The sequence below is a fragment of the Salmo trutta genome, chromosome 14 (assembly GCF_901001165.1).
Source record: "Salmo trutta chromosome 14, fSalTru1.1, whole genome shotgun sequence".
Lineage (NCBI taxonomy): Eukaryota > Metazoa > Chordata > Actinopteri > Salmoniformes > Salmonidae > Salmo > Salmo trutta.
Window position 1 is genome coordinate 37,315,390 of NC_042970.1, and position 18,857 is coordinate 37,334,246.

At 40.8% G+C, this 18,857-nt stretch overlaps 1 protein-coding gene across 1 annotated transcript in view; it reads right to left on the bottom strand.

The window, feature by feature from the left end:
* Positions 1 to 18,857, bottom strand: part of LOC115207974 (carboxy-terminal domain RNA polymerase II polypeptide A small phosphatase 2) — a 43,924-nt gene that overhangs the window by 7,675 nt on the left and 17,392 nt on the right. The window contains exons 2-3 of the mRNA XM_029775635.1: positions 9,085 to 9,236; positions 5,637 to 5,738 (exon numbers count right to left, since the gene is read on the bottom strand). Coding sequence (XP_029631495.1) covers positions 5,637 to 5,738; positions 9,085 to 9,236 — 254 coding nt within the window. The remainder of the gene's footprint in view (positions 1 to 5,636; positions 5,739 to 9,084; positions 9,237 to 18,857) is intronic.

Sequence of the window (18,857 nt, forward strand, 5' to 3'; positions counted from 1 at the left end):
CTCCCAGCCAGTGTAATGAGCTACCTGATCCAGCTAACAGCTGTCCATTACTACATATGACACACAGACTTATAGGGGGATCTACAAGTGAGATGACCACAAACAAGAGGTCTAAATCAAATGATTACATTTTAGTCATTTAGTAGACACTCTTATACAGAGCAACTTACAGTAGTGAGTAGGGATGCACAATATATCGGTGAACATATCGGAATCGGCCGATATTAGCCAAAAATGCCAAAAATCGGTATCGGCCCGATGTCAAAAACCGATGTCAAAGCTACCGTGCATACCTATATAGGTACATGATGTAATAATGCAACGTAAAATTTTGCGCTCCACGTGCAAAACAGCATTCCTAACCTAGCCCACAGAATGTCTGCTGTGTGGATCGAGCAGTCAACAAGACGAGCAGTCATTTGAAAGAGTAAGAACATTTCAGCAAGACAACTCAAAGGTGAAATCCATTAAAGCTAAGATAATGGAATTCATTGCCCTTGATAATCAACCGTTCTCTGTCGTGGGTGATGTTGGCTTTTGCTGACTGGTCGAGCATTTGTACACACTACTAAGTGTGCTATTTTTCAGATGTTGCCCTACCGGAGTTACACAGTAATAGCGTCACTGCTATTAGCTTCACAACATACATACTATGGAACGCCGTTTGAGTCTTTGCGTGTCAAAAAAGATACAGTAGCACTGTCTAAGCTGTACAAAAAAGTCTACAAACAAGCAAACAGCGGACACAAACGATGTGTTTACAATACCGCGTTGGTAATAAAGCATAATTTGTTCGACTGAAACTTCTAGGGTAGCTAGCTTTAGCTTGGTACCTAGCTAGCACCAATACAACCAGCCTGAAAACAATGACCAGTAGAAACTGCAGTCATTTTCATTATTCTTAGCAATGATTTAGGAAACCTTATAAGTATTAGCAAGGTTGCCACTTGTTGTTTGCCTATTGAAATTGAACTTCAGTTCATGAAAATAAATAGCTAGCCAGCTACTTAACCCTGTTGCCCAAAGCTAACGTTATAAGCAGTCAGCTAGCTTCATCTGGCTAGTGAGGCTCAACTGGACCGGGTTCTGTGTTGTGAAGCTAGCCACAGTAAGGATTAGGCACAATAGTGGAATTTGCGGTTTGCCTTCAAAATAAAAGTATGTCATTGACAGTGATGCAAATGAATACAAATAGTAGAATTATGCCATACTTTTATTTTGAAGGCTAACCTCAAAGTCCACTGATGTGGCTAATCCTTATTGTGGCTAGCTTCACATAGATGGTCCGACCACCATTAATCAAATAAGAATCAAATAAGACACGCAAAGACCCAAACGGCATTCCATAGAAATCCTGGTTGAGAATGAAACGACTGAACAAATGAACAACGAAACAGCACATCAAGTAAGTGAAAGAAATAGGTTTTGATTATGTTTTTCTGGTAATGGGAACATACGTAAATGCCAACAAAATACATTATTGGTCAGTATGGTGTGCGTAACCTTTATTTAACTAGGCAAGTCAGTTAAGAACAAATTATTTTTCACAATGACGGCCCGGACGACGCTGGGCCAATTGTGAGCCGCCAATTGTGAGCCGCCAATTGTGAGCCGACTCCCAATCACGGGCGGATTTTAACATTTTATTTAACTTAACTAGGCAAGTCAGTTAAGAACAAATTCTTATTTACAATGACGGCCTAGGAACAGTTGGTTAATTGCTTTGTTCAGGGGCAGAACGACAGATTTTTACCTTGTCCACTCGGGGATTCGAGCTAGCAACCTTTCGGATACTGGCCCAACGCTCTAACCACTAGGCCACCTGTCAGCAGCAAAAAACAATAACAAAGCGCTTTCCACACACCCGTTTAGGTAAAAAAATGAGGGATGAGGCTGGAGAAATGTAACCACTCAAATTCATAAACAGTTATGGATGCAAGGACTTACAATGTGATACAGCCTGGATTCGAACCAGGGACTGGAGTGACGCCTCTGGCACTGAGATGCAGTGCCTTAGACCTCTGCGTCCATGTCTGTTAACTACACTGCTCAAAAAAATAAAGGGAACACTTAAACAACACAATGTAACTCCAAGTCAATCACACTTCTGTGAAATCAAACTGTCCACTTAGGAAGCAACACTGACAATAAATTTCACATGCTGTTGTGCAAATGGAATAGACAACAGGTGGAAATTATAGGCAATTAGCAAGACACCCCCAATAAAGGAGTGGTTCTGCAGGTGGGGACCACAGACCACTTCTCAGTTCCTATGCTTCCTGGCTGATGTTTTGGTCCCTTTTGAATGCTGGCGGTGCTTTTACTCTAGTGGTACCATGAGACGAAGTCTACAACCCACACAAGTGGCTCAGGTAGTGCAGCTCATCCAGGATGGCACATCAATGCGAGCTGTGGCAAGAAGGTTTGCTGTGTCTGTCAGCGTAGTGTCCAGAGCATGGAGGCGCTACCAGGAGACAGGCCAGTACATCAGAAGATGTGGAGGAGGCCGTAGGAGGGCAACAACCCAGCAGCAGGACCGCTACCTCCGCCTTTGTGCAAGGAGGAGCACTGCCAGAGCCCTGCAAAATGACCTCCAGCAGGCCACAAATGTGCATGTGTCTGCTCAAACGGTCAGAAACAGACTCCATGAGGGTGGTATGAGGGCCCGACGTCCACATGTGGGGGTTGGGCTTACAGCCTAACACCGTGCAGGACGTTTGGCATTTGCCAGAGAACACCAAGATTGGCAAATTCGCCACTGGCGCCCTGTGCTCTTCACAGATGAAAGCAGGTTCACACTGAGCACATGTGACAGACGTGACAGAGTCTGGAGACGCCGTGGAGAACGTTCTGCTGCCTGCAACATCCTCCAGCATGACCGGTTTGGCGGTGGGTCAGTCATGGTGTGGGTTGGCATTTCTTTGGGGGGCCGCACAGCCCCCCATGTGCTCGCCAGAGGTAGCCTGACTGCCATTAGGTACCGAGATGAGATCCTCAGACCCCTTGTGAGACCATATGCTGGTGCGGTTGGCCCTGGGTTCCTCCTAATGAAAGACAATGCTAGACCTCATGTGGCTGGAGTGTTCAGCAGTTCCTGCAAGAGGAAGGCATTGATGCTATGGACTGGCCCGTCCGTTCCCCAGACCTGAATCCAATTGAGCACATCTGGGACATCATGTCTCGCTCCATCCACCTACGCCACGTTGCACCACAGACTGTCCAGGAGTTGGCGGATGCTTTAGTCCAGGTCTGGGAGGAGATCCCTCAGGAGACCATCCGCCACCTCATCAGGAGCATGCCCAGGCGTTGTAGGGGGGTCATACAGGCACGTGGAGGCCACACACACTACTGAGCCTCATTTTGACTTGTTTTAAGGACATTACATCAAAGTTGGATCAGCCTGTAGTGTGGTTTTCCACTTTAATTTTGAGTGTGACTCCAAATCCAGGCCTCCATGGGTTGGATAAATTGGATTTCCATTGATTATTTTTGTGTGATTTTGTTGTCAGCACATTCAACTATGTAAAGAAAAATGTATTTAATAAGATTATTTCTTTCATTCAGATCTAGGATGTGTTGTTTAAGTGTTACCTTTATTTTCTTGAGCAGTATATTTAACTGCACTAGAATGCCTGAAAGGCTGCTAAAATGTTAAATATCGGTTATCAGCATCGTTTTTTTGGCAAGGAAAATATTGGATATCGGTATTGGCCAAAAATGTCATATCGGTGCATCACTAGTAGTGAGAGCACACATTTTCGTACAGGCCCGCCGTGGGAATCGAACTCACAACGTTGGCGTTACAAGCGCAATGCTCTACCAACTGAGCCACGAGAATACAACCTGTTGTTGCAAACAAGAAGTATGAGTTACAGTTGAAGTTGGAAGTTTACATACACCTTAGCCAAATACATTTAAACTCAGTTTTTCACAACTCCTGAAATTTTATCCTAGAAAAAATTCCCTATCTTACGTCAGTTAGGATCACCACTTTATTTTAAGAATGTGAAATGTCAGAATAATAGTAGAGAGAATAATTTATTTCAGCTTTCATTCCGTTCATCACATTCCCAGTGGGTCAGAAGTTTACATACACTCAATTAGTGTTTGGTAGCATTACCTTTAAATTGTTTAACTTGGGTCAAACGTTTCGGGTAGCCTTCCACAAGCTTCCCACAATAAGTTGGGTGAAATTTGGCCCATTCCTCCTGACAGAGCTGGTATAACTGAGTCAGGTTTGTAGGCCTCCTTGCTCGCACACATTTTTTCAGTTCTGCCCACAAATGTTCTATAGGATTGAGGTCAGGGCTCAGTGATGGCCACTCCAATACCTTGACTTTGTGGCCATTTTGCCACAACTTTGGAAGTATGCTTGGGGTCATTGTCCATTTAGAAGACCCATTTGCAACCAAGCTTTAACTTCCTGACTGATGTCTTGAGATGTTGCTTCAATATAGCCACATCATTTTCCTACCTCATGATGCCATCTATTTTGTGAAGTGCACCAGTCCCTCCTGCAGCAAAGCACCCACACAACATGATGCTGCCACCCCCCGTGCTTCACGGTTGGGATGGTGTTCTTCGGCTTGCAAGCCTCCCTTTTTCCTCCAAACATAACAATGGTCATTATGGCTAAACAGTTCTATTTTTGTTTCATCAGACCAGAGGACATTTCTCCAAAAAGTACGATCTTTGTCCCCATGTGCAGTTGCAAACCGTAGTCTGGCTTTTTTATGGCGGTTTTGGAGCAGTGGCTTCTTCTTACTGAGTGGCTTTTCAGGTTATGTCAATGTAGGACTCGTTTTACTGTGGATATAGATACTTTTGTATCGGTTTCCTCCAGAATCTTCACAAGGTCCTTTGCTGTTGTTTTGGGATTGATTTGCATTTTTCGCACCAAAGTCTGTTCATCTCTAGGAGACAGAACACATCTCCTTCCTGAGCGGTATGACGGCTGCGTGGTCCCATGGTGTTTATACTTGCGTACTATTGTTGTACAGATGAACGTGGGACCTTCAGGCATTTGGAAATTGCTCCCAAGGATGAACCAGACTTGTGGAGGTCTACAATTGTTTTTCTGCGGTCTTGGCTGATTTCTTTTGATTTTCCCATGATGTCAAACAGAGGCACTGAGTTTGAAGGTAGGCCTTAAAATACATCCACAGGTACACCACCAATTGACTCAAATTATGTCAATTAGCCTATCAGAAGCTTCTAAAGCCAAGAGATCATTTTTGGGAATTTTCCAAGCTGTTTAAAATTAAAGGCACAGTCAATTTAGTGTATGTTCATTTCTGACCCACTGGAATTATGATACAGTGAATTATAAATGAAATAATCTGTCTGTAAACAATCGTTGGAAAATTACTTCTGTCATGCACAAAGTAGATGTCCTAACCGACTTGCCAAAACTATAGTTTACTTTCAAGAAATTTGTGGAGTGGTTGAAAAATTAGTTTTAATGACTCCAACCTAAGTGTATGTAAACTTCCGGCTTCAACTGTATATACTGCATGATCATCTGCCCTGGCCTGCACAGGATCAAAACAACATCTCTCGGAATTCTTCATATGTGGTGAGATAATAGGTCAAAGTTTTCCAATAGCACCGTTTCTTATTAAGTGTGTGTGTGTTACCTTGAAGGAGCTGTGCACCAGCGTTTCGTCCAGGTCAATGACCACACATATCTTGCCCTCATCCTCAGGGGTTACCTCTGGCAGTAGACTGGTCTCTGGGACCTGAAAGGGGCGGGACAGGGAGAAGGGTAAGGAGAAGAGTAGGCGGGTAGAGGCAGGGTAAAGTTGTGAAGGTCAAAAAGGAACCACATTACCCACCCTGCACCACTACATGTTGCACTCATCCTCCTCTCTTTTTCACATTACAGTGCACCAGCCTTGTAAGAATCACATTGGCTATAAAAATCACATAAGACCCAGTAAGAAAGTGGACATTGTTGATTACAGTTTAGAAATACTTCCGTCCCACCGTTAAAACCACTGTAAGAGGTTAATTCTTATATCTAGGATTCTTATATTCAGAGTGCACTGTAGTAACATGTTTGTCCACCAGGTTACACTTTTCCCTGTGTCAAACCAGGTGTTGAACCTTTTCTTGCCCAGGGACCCTCTCCCAGGCAAACCGGCATGTCAGGGACACCATCAAACATTTGCAAAACAGTTTTTCTTGTCTTATCAGGTGAATGGCAAGGAGAAGTAATTAACATTTTAAAATTAATAGATTGTGAATAGTTTTTTTATTATTTTGATCTCCCCACATTATAATTGGAAGAGGAAGTAGAAACATTTTTGCTAAAATAAGCTGTTTAGCTGGTAAAACAAAGGTAAGCAATGTGTTGGCAAAAATGTATGTCCAAGTCAAGAAAGCTTACCAGCTGTGTGGTAGCCTATTCACGGGTGCTTTTTCAAAGCCTAGGGCAGATACTCCTGTGAGTGTAATTGGTTTCAATGAGTGTAACATGCTCAATATTAGGAGTTAAGAAATAAAGTGGGCGTTATTAGAAAGAAGATATATTCTATTCTACTATACTCTATTCTACTGTAGGTATGTATTTAAACATTTGTTTATTCTGTTAGCAATATTCATAAAAACATTGAAATAACAATAATTTTAAAAAACAAACATTTTCTCAGACCCCTTGCAATACCTGAATACCCATGACACCCCACACTTGATGACAGGTTCCAGAGGGAATCCATCATCTAATAACCTGGGACTCTGGTACAATTCCATACAGGAATCACGTTCAATGTGAGTTTCAGAAAAATAACCTATGGCCCATCTACAATAGAAATTGAAGACACGTATCCTATTGCACAATGCACTGTCCTGCAAAACTGAATTAATTTCCTTTTCCATCCCAAATACAATAGCATTTAACAGCTGTGTATAACATGACTGAAGATAATGGATCAAAATAACAAAAAAACTGTCAAAACATTTGCCTGAGCATCATCCCCAATGTGACAGTTTAATTTAACCCCATTGAGTATAGTTCTAACTTCCACAAAAACCACAGTGATATTATCCTTTACGTACTTGAAACTGGTAGCGAAGGTTTTGAAGTAGATCAAGATGAATAGAGAGATGAAAGACCATTAACTATGTTCTAGAGTCAACTCCCACTCATCTATCCCAAACCCACCAACAGGGCTCAACACAAACATCTATTCTAGGCCTATATCCATGACAGTTCTGAACTGTGCCTAGTAGAAGACAAACAAGCATTAGGCTACATATCAGCAACAAAGTATTTTATTGGCTTGAGGACAGGGCTAATACAGCCTAGCGTTGGGAGAAAAGTAGCTTAATTTCCGCAATCTATGTTATAAAGTCAAACATAACAGATAGGTGTTTTTTTTTTTTTTACTGACTAATGTGTTTGGTAAACAGTTGAAGCGTCATCAGTCGAAGAGGGTGCTTAGTTAGCGCAGCGGAGAGTTTAAGGTGTTAGCCTTAGTTAGCACAAGGGAGAGTTTAAGGTGTTAGCCTTAGCACAGGGGAGAGTTTAAGGTGTTAGCCTTAGCACAGGGGAGAGTTTAAGGTGTTAGCCTTAGTTAGCACAAGGGAAAGTTTAAGGTGTTAGCCTTAGTTAGCACAAGGGAGAGTTTAAGGTGTTAGCCTTAGTTAGCACAGGGGGGAGAGTTTAAGGTGTTAGCCTTAGTCTAAACAGCTCACATTTAAAAAGCCCATTGACCAACATGTTAATTAAACCAGTGTCATCAATATATAGGGTGTCCACCAACTATGCCCAGAGTGGGTGAAAACACACGTGAGAGGAAATTTCACTTCCTTATGTTATAAAATACATTTAACATGACAAATATGATTATTCATGTTTCTGAATCGTTCAGTGGAGTATTTATCGAACATTTCATTAACAATATCCAAAAAGTCGGATTTCGTAACCTATTACATCCGATAATAAGCACCGAAGCTCCATTTGTGGATTTTACATGTTGTGATGGTAGTCTTCAAGTTGTTTCCGTGGGTTGCAAAAATCTAAATAAGTATGGCACGGGATGAATTAAATGTAAAAGGTTTTGAAAATAAAAAGCTTGCGGTAAACTCAGTGCTCGGTTGAAAATACTACATGTCTCAAAATCGATCTCTGTTACCTCTAAATTGTTTCATATCCTGCAGATTGGAGATGAAAGATGATGAGTTCAATCGCTCTCGCACAGCATCCAGCCTAGCTGACATGGTGCTGTGCATTTTTCTTTACTTCTGACCACTCTTTCTCTGGCCTCCATTTATTTGTCCATCTTACAAGGGCAAAAACTAACTTTTGAACCGATTATGATAGAAATATGAGGTTTGGACCATTGGTTTTCTTAGAGGATTATCTATATAATTAACATTTTACCCATGGTCAAAATATGCGTTTTGTTTGGATACCCTACAATATATAGTAGTTCTAATAAATAAATAAATACAGGGGGAAGATCTGGGAAGCGTGGTAGTTTCAACTGTGGCATTTGAATAATTTCATTATATTTAGCTACACCCTAAAAAGTGCCTTAATTTTGACCAGAGCCAAAGTAGTGCACTACACAGAAAACAGAGTGCCATTTGGAACGAAGTTATGCTTACCCACTGACCCAAATACAAGTGTTGTACTGTATGGATCAGCCCAGCTCTACTTTAGTTGGTAAATTACATTAATAGAGCCATAGTGATTCATATTAGGCCACATTAGCCATTTAATATAGTAATTACATGGTTTATCTAGAGTACTGAACAGTGTGAAAACAGACAGAATAATACTGAATCTGAGGAAATAAGAATGTAGAGCATGAAGACCAATTTATCTGTCAGGGAGAAGTTATAAAATCTCCATCTAGCCTTTATTCTCCATTTACTCTGATTTATCTAACATGACATTTCATCAAATTTGCCACTTTTTAAGACCAATTCTGATGTAAATTGCATCACTACTTGCCATAGCCTCTTGGACAGAAGTTGGTCTACTACACTAATGCTAGGTTTTCCTATAAGCTACTCATCAGTGTACTCAACCAGCCCAACTTTCAGTTTGTCGGGGGGGCGGGCAGCTGTTTGTGTTACCTTGGCGATCGTCCCATTGTCCTCAGGAGGAAGTAAGATATCCTGGGCAGGGGGTGGAGGCTGAGGGGCATCCTGTGCTCGGAGGCAACAGAAGAGCGCTTTGAAGATATTTCGGCTCCGAGGCTTCTTTGGGGAAGATTTGTTCACCTGGCCTAGGGAGAGAAGGAACAAAAACAATATCAACAAATGTGTAAATAAACTCACAGCAGGTGAAACCCATATGGGTATACCCACACCTAGAATATAAGTTACTGAGTGTTTTAATATGGGATAAAGAGAAGACAGAAAAATTACCCCTAAACAGACTTCTCTGGGACTACTTTCATTTGCAATCATGAGTCTTCCAGTCAATCTCAATCACTAACTAACACCCACAACAAGTAGACCTACAATAACTGACACCCTAATTGGCACCAAACATTTATGATGTCACCCTCTCTGATAACCATTATAAACTGGGTGGTTCGAGCCCTGAATGCTGATTGGCTGAAAGCCATGGTATATCATACCGTATACCATGGGTATGACAAAACATGTATTTTTACTACTCTAATTACACTGGTAAGAGGTTTATAATAGCAATATGGCCCCTCTGCTGTTTGTGGTATATAGCCAATATACCACAGCTAAGGGCTGTATACAGGCACTCCGTGTTGTGTCGTGCTTAAAAAACAGCCCTTAGCCATGGTATATTGGCCATATACCACACTCCCTCGGGCCTTATTGCTTATGTACACCCTTAAGGCCGGTTTTCCAGACACCAATTAATCCTGGTCCTGGAGTAACGGAGATTCTCCATTGGGCTTGTTTTTTATTCCAGGACTAGGCTTAATCTCCGACGGCCATTATATGCCTTCCATATCCCTCTCTAGAGGAGAATCCTGTTGTCACTAGAATATATTCTTCAGGCCTCCCTCCCTAGTCTTTACCAGGGCTGACAGATCAGAGCAGGCAGGAAACCGATCCTGCTCTCTGTGTGGGTCTATTTCTGCATAAGCTCAGTTCACAGGGTCAGAGGGAGTCGGCTCCATTTACACACTCAGGCATCTGGGAGGCACGAGAGGAGGAAGTATAAAAAGCCACTGACTGACTGACTGGTCAGAGTCACAAAAAGCACCCTATACCCTATGTAGTGGACTATGAGCCTTGGTCAAAAGTAGGGTCAGGACGCTACCAGTATCTCAACACTCGTTAGTATCGTGGCAAGAAAACAAAACACCAAGCGCATTTAACTTTAGGAAAACAGCACTAATGTTGGAAAGAAACATGCTGTAGGGTTGAATATTTTCCAGTTATTTTACAAAATGTTCCATCCCGAGAAAGATCACTTTTCTCCTGGGTAACCCAGTATTTCCAACCAAAACCGGAAGTGTCATTCTAAAGCATATAAATATGTCTGGATTTGATTCCAAATTTTGTAAGAATGAAAATTCAAGCCTGATGCACACTGAACCATACAGTAAAGATATTTTACGAGCTTAAGACATTTCATGAGCCCGAGCCCAAAAGGATTATGCTGTTATTCAGCACATGGATAGCACATTACACACTACAGAAAAACATAAAAGCCCATAGATAAATGGAAAAAGCTCCAGTAGGCTAATCTTTTTGAGTGTGGACTGTATTATGCCTACAGTACTGTATTAAAGTAGAATTACGCATCTCGATCAAACCATGAGGATGGAAGAGAACATACAATACTGGTGCAGGACATGCGTCCTACAACGTTACAATTATAAGCTAGTAAATTTGATTTCAATTTAGAAATGTACATTTTTATATTTAGTAGGCTGACACATATATATTTTATAATATTTCCCCTAATGTTGTGCAATGTGCGTATTACTCTCTCTCTATTGTTGCTTCATCCTTCCTCACTTTCAACAGTTACAGTGCATTCGGAATGTATTCGGACCCGTTGACTTTATCCACACTTTGTTACATTTCAGCCTTATTCTAAAATTGATTTAAAAAAAAAAAAATCTATCTACACACAATACCTCATAATAACAAAGCGAAAACAAGTTCAGAAATGATTGCAAATATATTCAAAAACGGAAATATCTTATCTAGATAAGTATTCATACCCTTTACTATGAGACTCGAAATTGAGCTCAGGTACATCCTGTTTCCATTGATCATCCTTTTGATGTTTCTACAACTTTGCTGCTCCCCAGATTGCAGCTCCACTGAAACACACATTTAATTGGTCACTGGAAAAGGGGACATTTGCAAATGTATGGAATCATGCTAAACTGTGTCCTAACCCGAAAGACAGCAAAGAACCCATTACTCCTGCCAATAGTCTACCAATTAGTCTACTCCCTTCATTAAGTAAGATATTGGAGGGTATTGTGAGTAGACAAATATGGGAGTACATGGAAAAGTATGATCTGATTACAGCCAATCAGCAAGCTTATCGCAAAAACCATTCCACTACTACTACATTGGTTGACATGACTGACCAGTGGCTCAATGCTATGGATAATGGCAGGTTTGTGGCTGTACTATTTTTAGATTTTAGAGTAGCATTTGATTTAGTGGATCATTAAACAATTTACAAAATGATTGCATTATGGTTTTAAGAAGGTAGCATTGGATTGGGTACAGTCATATCTAACTGACAAGAAACAGCCCACCTATATCAATGATTATTTTTCTTCCCCTCATGCTTTAAACTGTGGAATACCGCAAGGCAGCTGCCTTGGACCACTTCTTTACTTAATATATACCAATGACCTTCCTTATGTCTTATCTGAAACTCAAGCTACTATATTTTCAGATGATACTACAATTTATACAGTAAGACAAAATCGGTTCAACAGGTACAGCAAGCTCTACAAGTAGATCTGAGAAATATCAGGGAGTGGGTTTGCTGTTACAACTTCTTTTGAACACCAAGAAAACCAAGGTTATGTTGGCCTGTTCCCCCAGGAAAAGGCCAACACAGCATGGGATTAAATTAAGTATGGGGGAGTACAAATTCAGGAAGTGGCAGAAACCAAACTACTGTTAAAAAAAATGCATGATCAGAAGGATAGCTAAATATTTACAGGGAAAGATTCTTAAGCAAATAACCCAAGCATTAATTAAGAGTCAGGTGAACTACTGTTCTGTGGTCTGGGGAAATGCATCAGCAAGTGAAATTAGGAGGCTGCAGATTGCACAGAACAAAGCAGCAAGGATTGTTTTAAGGTGGAGATATGGTTCTTCTGTTGTAGTCATGCACAATGTTCTTGGTTGGTCATAAATCAACAAGATAATTGAAAAAATATAGACCATTTAAAACGGCCAAACTCTATTCACAACAGTATTCAGTTCGTAATAAGACATATATTCGGTAAATACTAGGAATAGCTTGTCCACCATCTATGTGTTATCCAGACAGAGAAGAGAAATAGGCAAAATAACATTTCGATTTAGAGCAATAAAGAAATGTAATAACTTATCTGAGCAAACCAGAAACCTTTCAATATATAAATTCAAACAATACTTTAAAACCATTTAAATATAACACATAGGAAAGTTGTGCTGGACTATGGAAGATGAAGAATCAATCCATCTTTTAGACAGAGTATTTATCTGGTCAATATGTCAGTGCATTTTGTCTGTAACAGTGTGTTATATGTGAAAACGTCACTGTATTTAAAGATATCCTAATAAAATAAAATAAAATCACCTGTGGTAAATTCAATTGATTGGACATGATTTGGAAAGGCACACACACCTGTCTATATAAAGGTCCCACACTTGACAGTGCATGTTAGAGCAAAAACCAGTGCCCTGAACAAATTAAGGGAATTGTTCAAACATTGGCACATTCTAAGATCCTATGACAGTATTGGTAATGTGTTTTTGGACCCTCCCTTGATCGTATTCTCGCGGGGGCAGAATTCTCAGAGAGCAATTGGTAAACTCTGATTTATCACCCCAAAATATCCCTGCACAACATCTATTTGTGCCTCTACCGGATGGAAACGATAAGTGTAATGGCTGCGCTCAATGCGATGGCACTTACAAATGTAGATCCTTCAAAATAACCCTAAACAGGTAAACAGATCCCAATTAAAGGTATTATCACGTGCTCCACTAAGGCAGTTATTTATCTTATAACTTGTCCTTGTGGTAAAAATTGTGGGTAGAAGAAAACGCTAAATAAAAGTACGAATCTCGGAGCATCGTAGCACCATTAGGTGCAAAAACTCCACTTACCCAGTTGCGGCCGACTTTTTGGAAGCGAACCTATCAATTTTGTCCCTACGTTATACCGTCATCAAACAAGTCACCCTCCCTAGGAGAGGGGGTGACCTGAACAATTTACTATTAAAACGAGAGGCTGCCTGGATCTTTAATTTAAAGACCCTCGCTCCCTTCGGTCTCAACGTAGACTTTGATTTGAACATTCTTGTGATTTCATTGTAAATGTTTGTAGGCCTATGTAGCCAAATTGTATCTATGATCGTATGCTATCATTCATGTTTTTTTATATGTTCTTTTTATATTTGAGAATTAACCAATATCAGGCCACACCCAGCAATGATTACAGACACCTGTGTGTGTTCTTTGACACTACATAAACTAGTGACTCGCAGTGTGTCATTATACCCGCTTGTCTGTCATTATAGACCGCTTGTCTGTCAAAACGTTGGATATTAGGTTATTCAATTATTGCATCTGACCTCCTAGAGTGTGCGCCTCTCATTTTCTTTTTAAAGAGAAAAAACCAAGCCATGAGGTTGAAGGAATTGTCTGTAGAGGTCCAAGACAAGATTGTGTTGAGGTACAGATCTGGGGAAGGGTACCTAAAAAATAATGCAGTATTGAAGGTCCCCAAGAACACAGTGGCCTCCATCATTCTTAAATGGAAGAAGCTTGGAACCACCAAGACTCTTCCTAGAGCTGGCCGCCCGGCCAAACTGAGCAATTGGGGGAGAAGGGCCTTGGTCAGGGAAGTGACCAAGAACCCAATGCTCACTCTGACAGAGCTCCAGAGTTCCTCTGTGGAGATGGGAGAACCTTCTAGAAGGACAACCCTCTCTGCAGCACCACCAATCAAGCCTTTATGGTAGAGTGGCCAGACAGAAGCCACTCCTCAGTAAAAGGCACATGACAGCCCGCTCGGAGTTTGCCAAAAGGCACCTAAAGGACTCTCAGACCATGATAAAAAGGATGCTTTGGTCTGATGAAACCAGGATTGAACTCTTTGGCCTGAATGCCAAGCATCACGTCTGGAGGAAACCTGGTACCATCCCTACGGTTAAGCATGGTGGTGGCAGCATCATGCTGTGGGGATGTTTTTTAGCGGCAGGATCTGGAAGACTAGTCAGGATCGAGAGAAAGATGAACAGAGCAAAGTACAAAGATATCCTTGATGAAAACCTGCTCCAGAGCGCTCAGGACCTCAGACTGGAGCGAAGGTTCACCTTTCAGCAGGACAACGACCATAAGCACACAGCCAAGACCACGCAGGAGTGGCTTCGGAACAAGTCTCTGAATATCCATGAGTGGCCCAGCCAGAGCCCGGATTTAACCCTATCGAACATCTCTGGAGAGACCTGAAAATAGCTGTGCAGTAACACTCCCCATCCAACCTGACAGAGCTTGAGAGGATCTGCAGAGAAGAATGGGAGAAACTCCCCAAATACAGGTGTGCCAAGCTTGTAGCATCATACCCAGGAAGACTCGAGGCTGTAATCTCTGCCAAAGGTGCTTCAACAAAGTACTGAGTAAAGGGTCTGAAAAATACAGTTGTTTTTTAGTTTTTTTTTGAATTTGGAAATGTTTCTAAAAACCTGTTTTTGCTTTGTCATATGGTGTATTGTGTGTAAACAATTCAATACATTTAAAATAAGGCTGTAACGTAACGTGGAAAAAGTCAAGGGGTCTGAATACTTTCCGAATGCACTGTACATGAAATTAGTTTTGTTGTCCGTATCTTCATCATTGTAATGATATCCTTGAATAATATAGAATAGAAGTTGCAGACGGCCTTCACTTCTCTTCACAAAGATTGAATGGTTATGGGTCTGAATAAATAACTGCTATAGCCTACTGCCATCGCCCGTTCTCTCCTCTTTCAAACTCCTCTTGGCAGCTGTATTTAACATTCAGCAAACAAGAACTCGCATCCCTCAACGAAGTCTATTAGTATAAGAAATGCAACAAAAAATGGCCAGCAAGCTATTCTAGCCTAGCTTTTCCTGGGAATCAAAGAGTTAAAAAAATGTTTTAATGAGAGGACAGCGGAGTACAGGGGGATATTGCACTAGAGACAAAAGTTATAAGTTAGCTTATGCATAACCCATCCTTCATAGCTAAATAAGGCTAATTTGTATATCATTTATTACATGAAAGAGGTAGGATATATATACAGACACACACAAAAGTATATGGGCACCCCTTCAAATGAGTGGATTCGGCTATTTCAGACACACCCGTTGCTGACAGGTGTATAAAATCGAGCACACAACCATGCAATCTCCATAGACAAACATTGGCAGTAGAATGGCCTTACTGAAGAGCTCAGTGACTTTCAACGTGGCACCCTCATAGGATGCCACCTTTCCAACAAGCTAGTTCGTGAAATTTCTGCCTGCTAGAGCTGCCCCGGTCAACTGTAATTGCTGTTATTGTGAAGTGGAAACATCTAGGAGCAACAACACCTCAGCCGCAAAGTTGTTGGCCACACAAGCCCACCGAATGGGACCACAGAGTGCTGAGTGCTGAAGCACATAGCACTCACTAACTGCCTCTAGAAGCAACGTCAGCACAATAACTGTTCCTCGAGAGCTTCATGAAATGGGTTTCCATGGACGAGCAGCAGCACACATGCATAAGATCACCATGCGCAATGCCAAGCGTCCGCGGGAGTGGTGTAAAGCTCGCCGCCATTGTACTCTAGAGCAGTGGAAACACTCTCTGGAGTGATGAATGGCAGTCCGACGGAGGAATCTGGTTTTGGTGGATGCCAGGAGAACGCTACCTGCCCCAATGCATTGTGCCAACTGTAAAGTCTGGTGGAGGAGGAATAATGATCTGGGGCTGTTTTTCATGGTTCCAGCCAGACATATGTGTAAATTAGACATGCATTCAGTCCTTATATTACTGTAGCATAGGCTATGTTGCAGCAAATATAGGCCTACCTGTCACAAGAAAATAAGTAACATGATGTGATGATACATGCATTCGGAACTTGATGATTGATCATGCAGCTAGATGATTGATGCGGATAGCAGAGGCTGTAGAGAAGACATATTTAGACATTTCATATAATTTAAGTTCCATTTCACGCCATGGTGTTCATAGAAATTATGTATTATATTTGACAGTTTGCGCTGTTATCCCGGAAAAAGGGAGTGGGTTTGTTAAACTAGGCAAGTCAGTTAAGAACAAATTGTTATTTACAATGACGGCCTAGGAACAGTGGGGTACTTGTTCAGGGGCAGAGCGACAGATTTTTACCTTGTCAGCTCGGGGATTTGATCTAGCAACCTTTCGGTCTAGCAACCAACGCTCTAACCACTAGGCTACCTGCCGCCCCAGGAAAATCTCAGTAACTCGGTTCCCTCTATTCAACCCTATTATGTTGTATTTATTTCCCAAGCTATAGCACATACAAATGTAGATACAGCAGGTTTTTAAAGGACCAGAGTTTGGTCTGCTTCGTGTTTTCAGTTTTACCATGGAAAAAAATATTGAGATACTGGTGTCGTCTTAGCCCTAGTCAAAAGTACTGCACTACATAGGGAATAGGGGGCCGTTTGGGACACATTCGCCGACTCAAGAGAAGGCTACAACCAACAAGCGCTGACAAACATTTAATGACAGTAAATGTCTATTATTAGACAAATGCCAGCATTGCTATTAATAGTGACTCGGCACCAAAAACATTTTAGCAACAAAAATAACAGGCTAGAGTTGAAGAGTCTGTTGGAGTACGCCAGCTCTCTGGTACTCAGGTACTCTGGTTAGGATTAGAAAAGGAGAGAAAAATCCAATTGAATTACGGGTAATTTCCACAGTCACGGAACTAGTGGCGAGACACTGATTTTTCACTTTAAATGTATTCCAAACAAAAGCCACTGATTTCAAAGTTTAACCAACCATACAACTATGAAAAAGGCCTACTTTTAAGAATTTACACTGAATATTTTACAAAAACACATTTACTGGTAGAACTGTGCAGATGCAAAGTTTGGTAACAGAATTTCAGTAAACGTGACCACATTTTCCAAAAACTTTGTTAAATATCTGCTCTGAATTAAGATTCAATGATGTCTACAGAAAGAATGGGGTATCAGCTATGCATGACATATTTACTTTGAAAAAATATTTTGGTTATTGAACTGCAGTAAGTGAAGCGGATTTACACCAGGTAATGGAATTGCAGTAACGGAATTTCATCATGGGTCCCTGATCTGAACTACACGGAAATGCATAATTATGGATATGAATGTCATTCTCTTCATGGTGATGTATCCTAAATAGGTACACAAAAAGGTATAAATATGCAATATCTCCTTTGCATATTTGGATATTATTCTACACAATGGCTATTATTTTAATGAACTCTGCCCCCAAACTGAACTCCACTGTACTATGTCCCTTATTTCCTTCATACATGTGCATATCTACCTCAATTCGTTAGATTAGTTTAAAGAAATGTGGTAAATAATATAAATGACCTCGTACCCTGTGTATATAGCCAAGTTAACATTAGTAATTGTGTATTTATTCTTCATGTTATTTTTTTATATTATTTCCCCTTTTTCTCTCGGCATTGATGCATTTCACTGTTAGTCTACAGCTGTTGTTTATGAAGCATGTGACAAATTAAATTTGATTTACTCTAGTTTTCTTTACTGTCCAAACTTATGAATACAACTGTGGTTTGTGACTACCGTAAATTCCGGACTATAAGCCGCAACTTTTTTCCCACACTTTGAAACTCGCGGCTTAAACAATGACGCGGCTAATTTATTTTTCCCACTTTCAATTTTTTCTCTCTCCCAAAAAACACATTCTGTGACGTGCTCAGTTTTTTGGCGGCATGAAGCTTTCATTAGACCAATGAAATTGCCGAACGGGTTAAGGTCAAACAGTGACGAGAGCGACAATGAAAACGATCCAATATCGGATGAAGCAATTCTGAGGCTATTCAACTCCGACACCGAAGGAGATGACTTCAGTGGTTTCAGTGCACAGGAGGAGGAAGATAGTGACCAATGACTTTCTTGGTAGGCTACTGTTTACTGCTATTTTTTATTTTTTTTTGTTACAAGCCGTGTTTCGTTAAAGCCTATTTCTTTTTGTTACAAGCCGTGCTTCGTTAAAGCCTATTTATTTTTGTTACAAGCCGTGTTTTGTTAAAGCCTGTGTAAAGTTCATTTGTTTCAATGTACCGGTAGGCACCTGCGGCTTATAGACATGTGCGGCTTATTTATGTTCAAAATAATATATATCTTTTTTAAATTCAGTGGGTGCGGCATATATTCAGGTGCGCTCAATAGTCCGGAAATTACGGTACTATGATTTCCCAATGTAGCCAATTCAATTGCATAAATTCCATGTACAATTGTTCTGAATTTACATAACCGATTAGGTAACAGATGAGTTTTAATTACTTAATGATTCATGAACAAAATTGATAACCGTAAACACACGACAAGTAATTAATAGGTCTGCCTTTACTTGTTAATTCTGTGAACTATCGTTCCTCATGAAGGAGAAAAATTTGAAAAGATCTTAAAGATATGGGTCTTTGGTAATGGAAT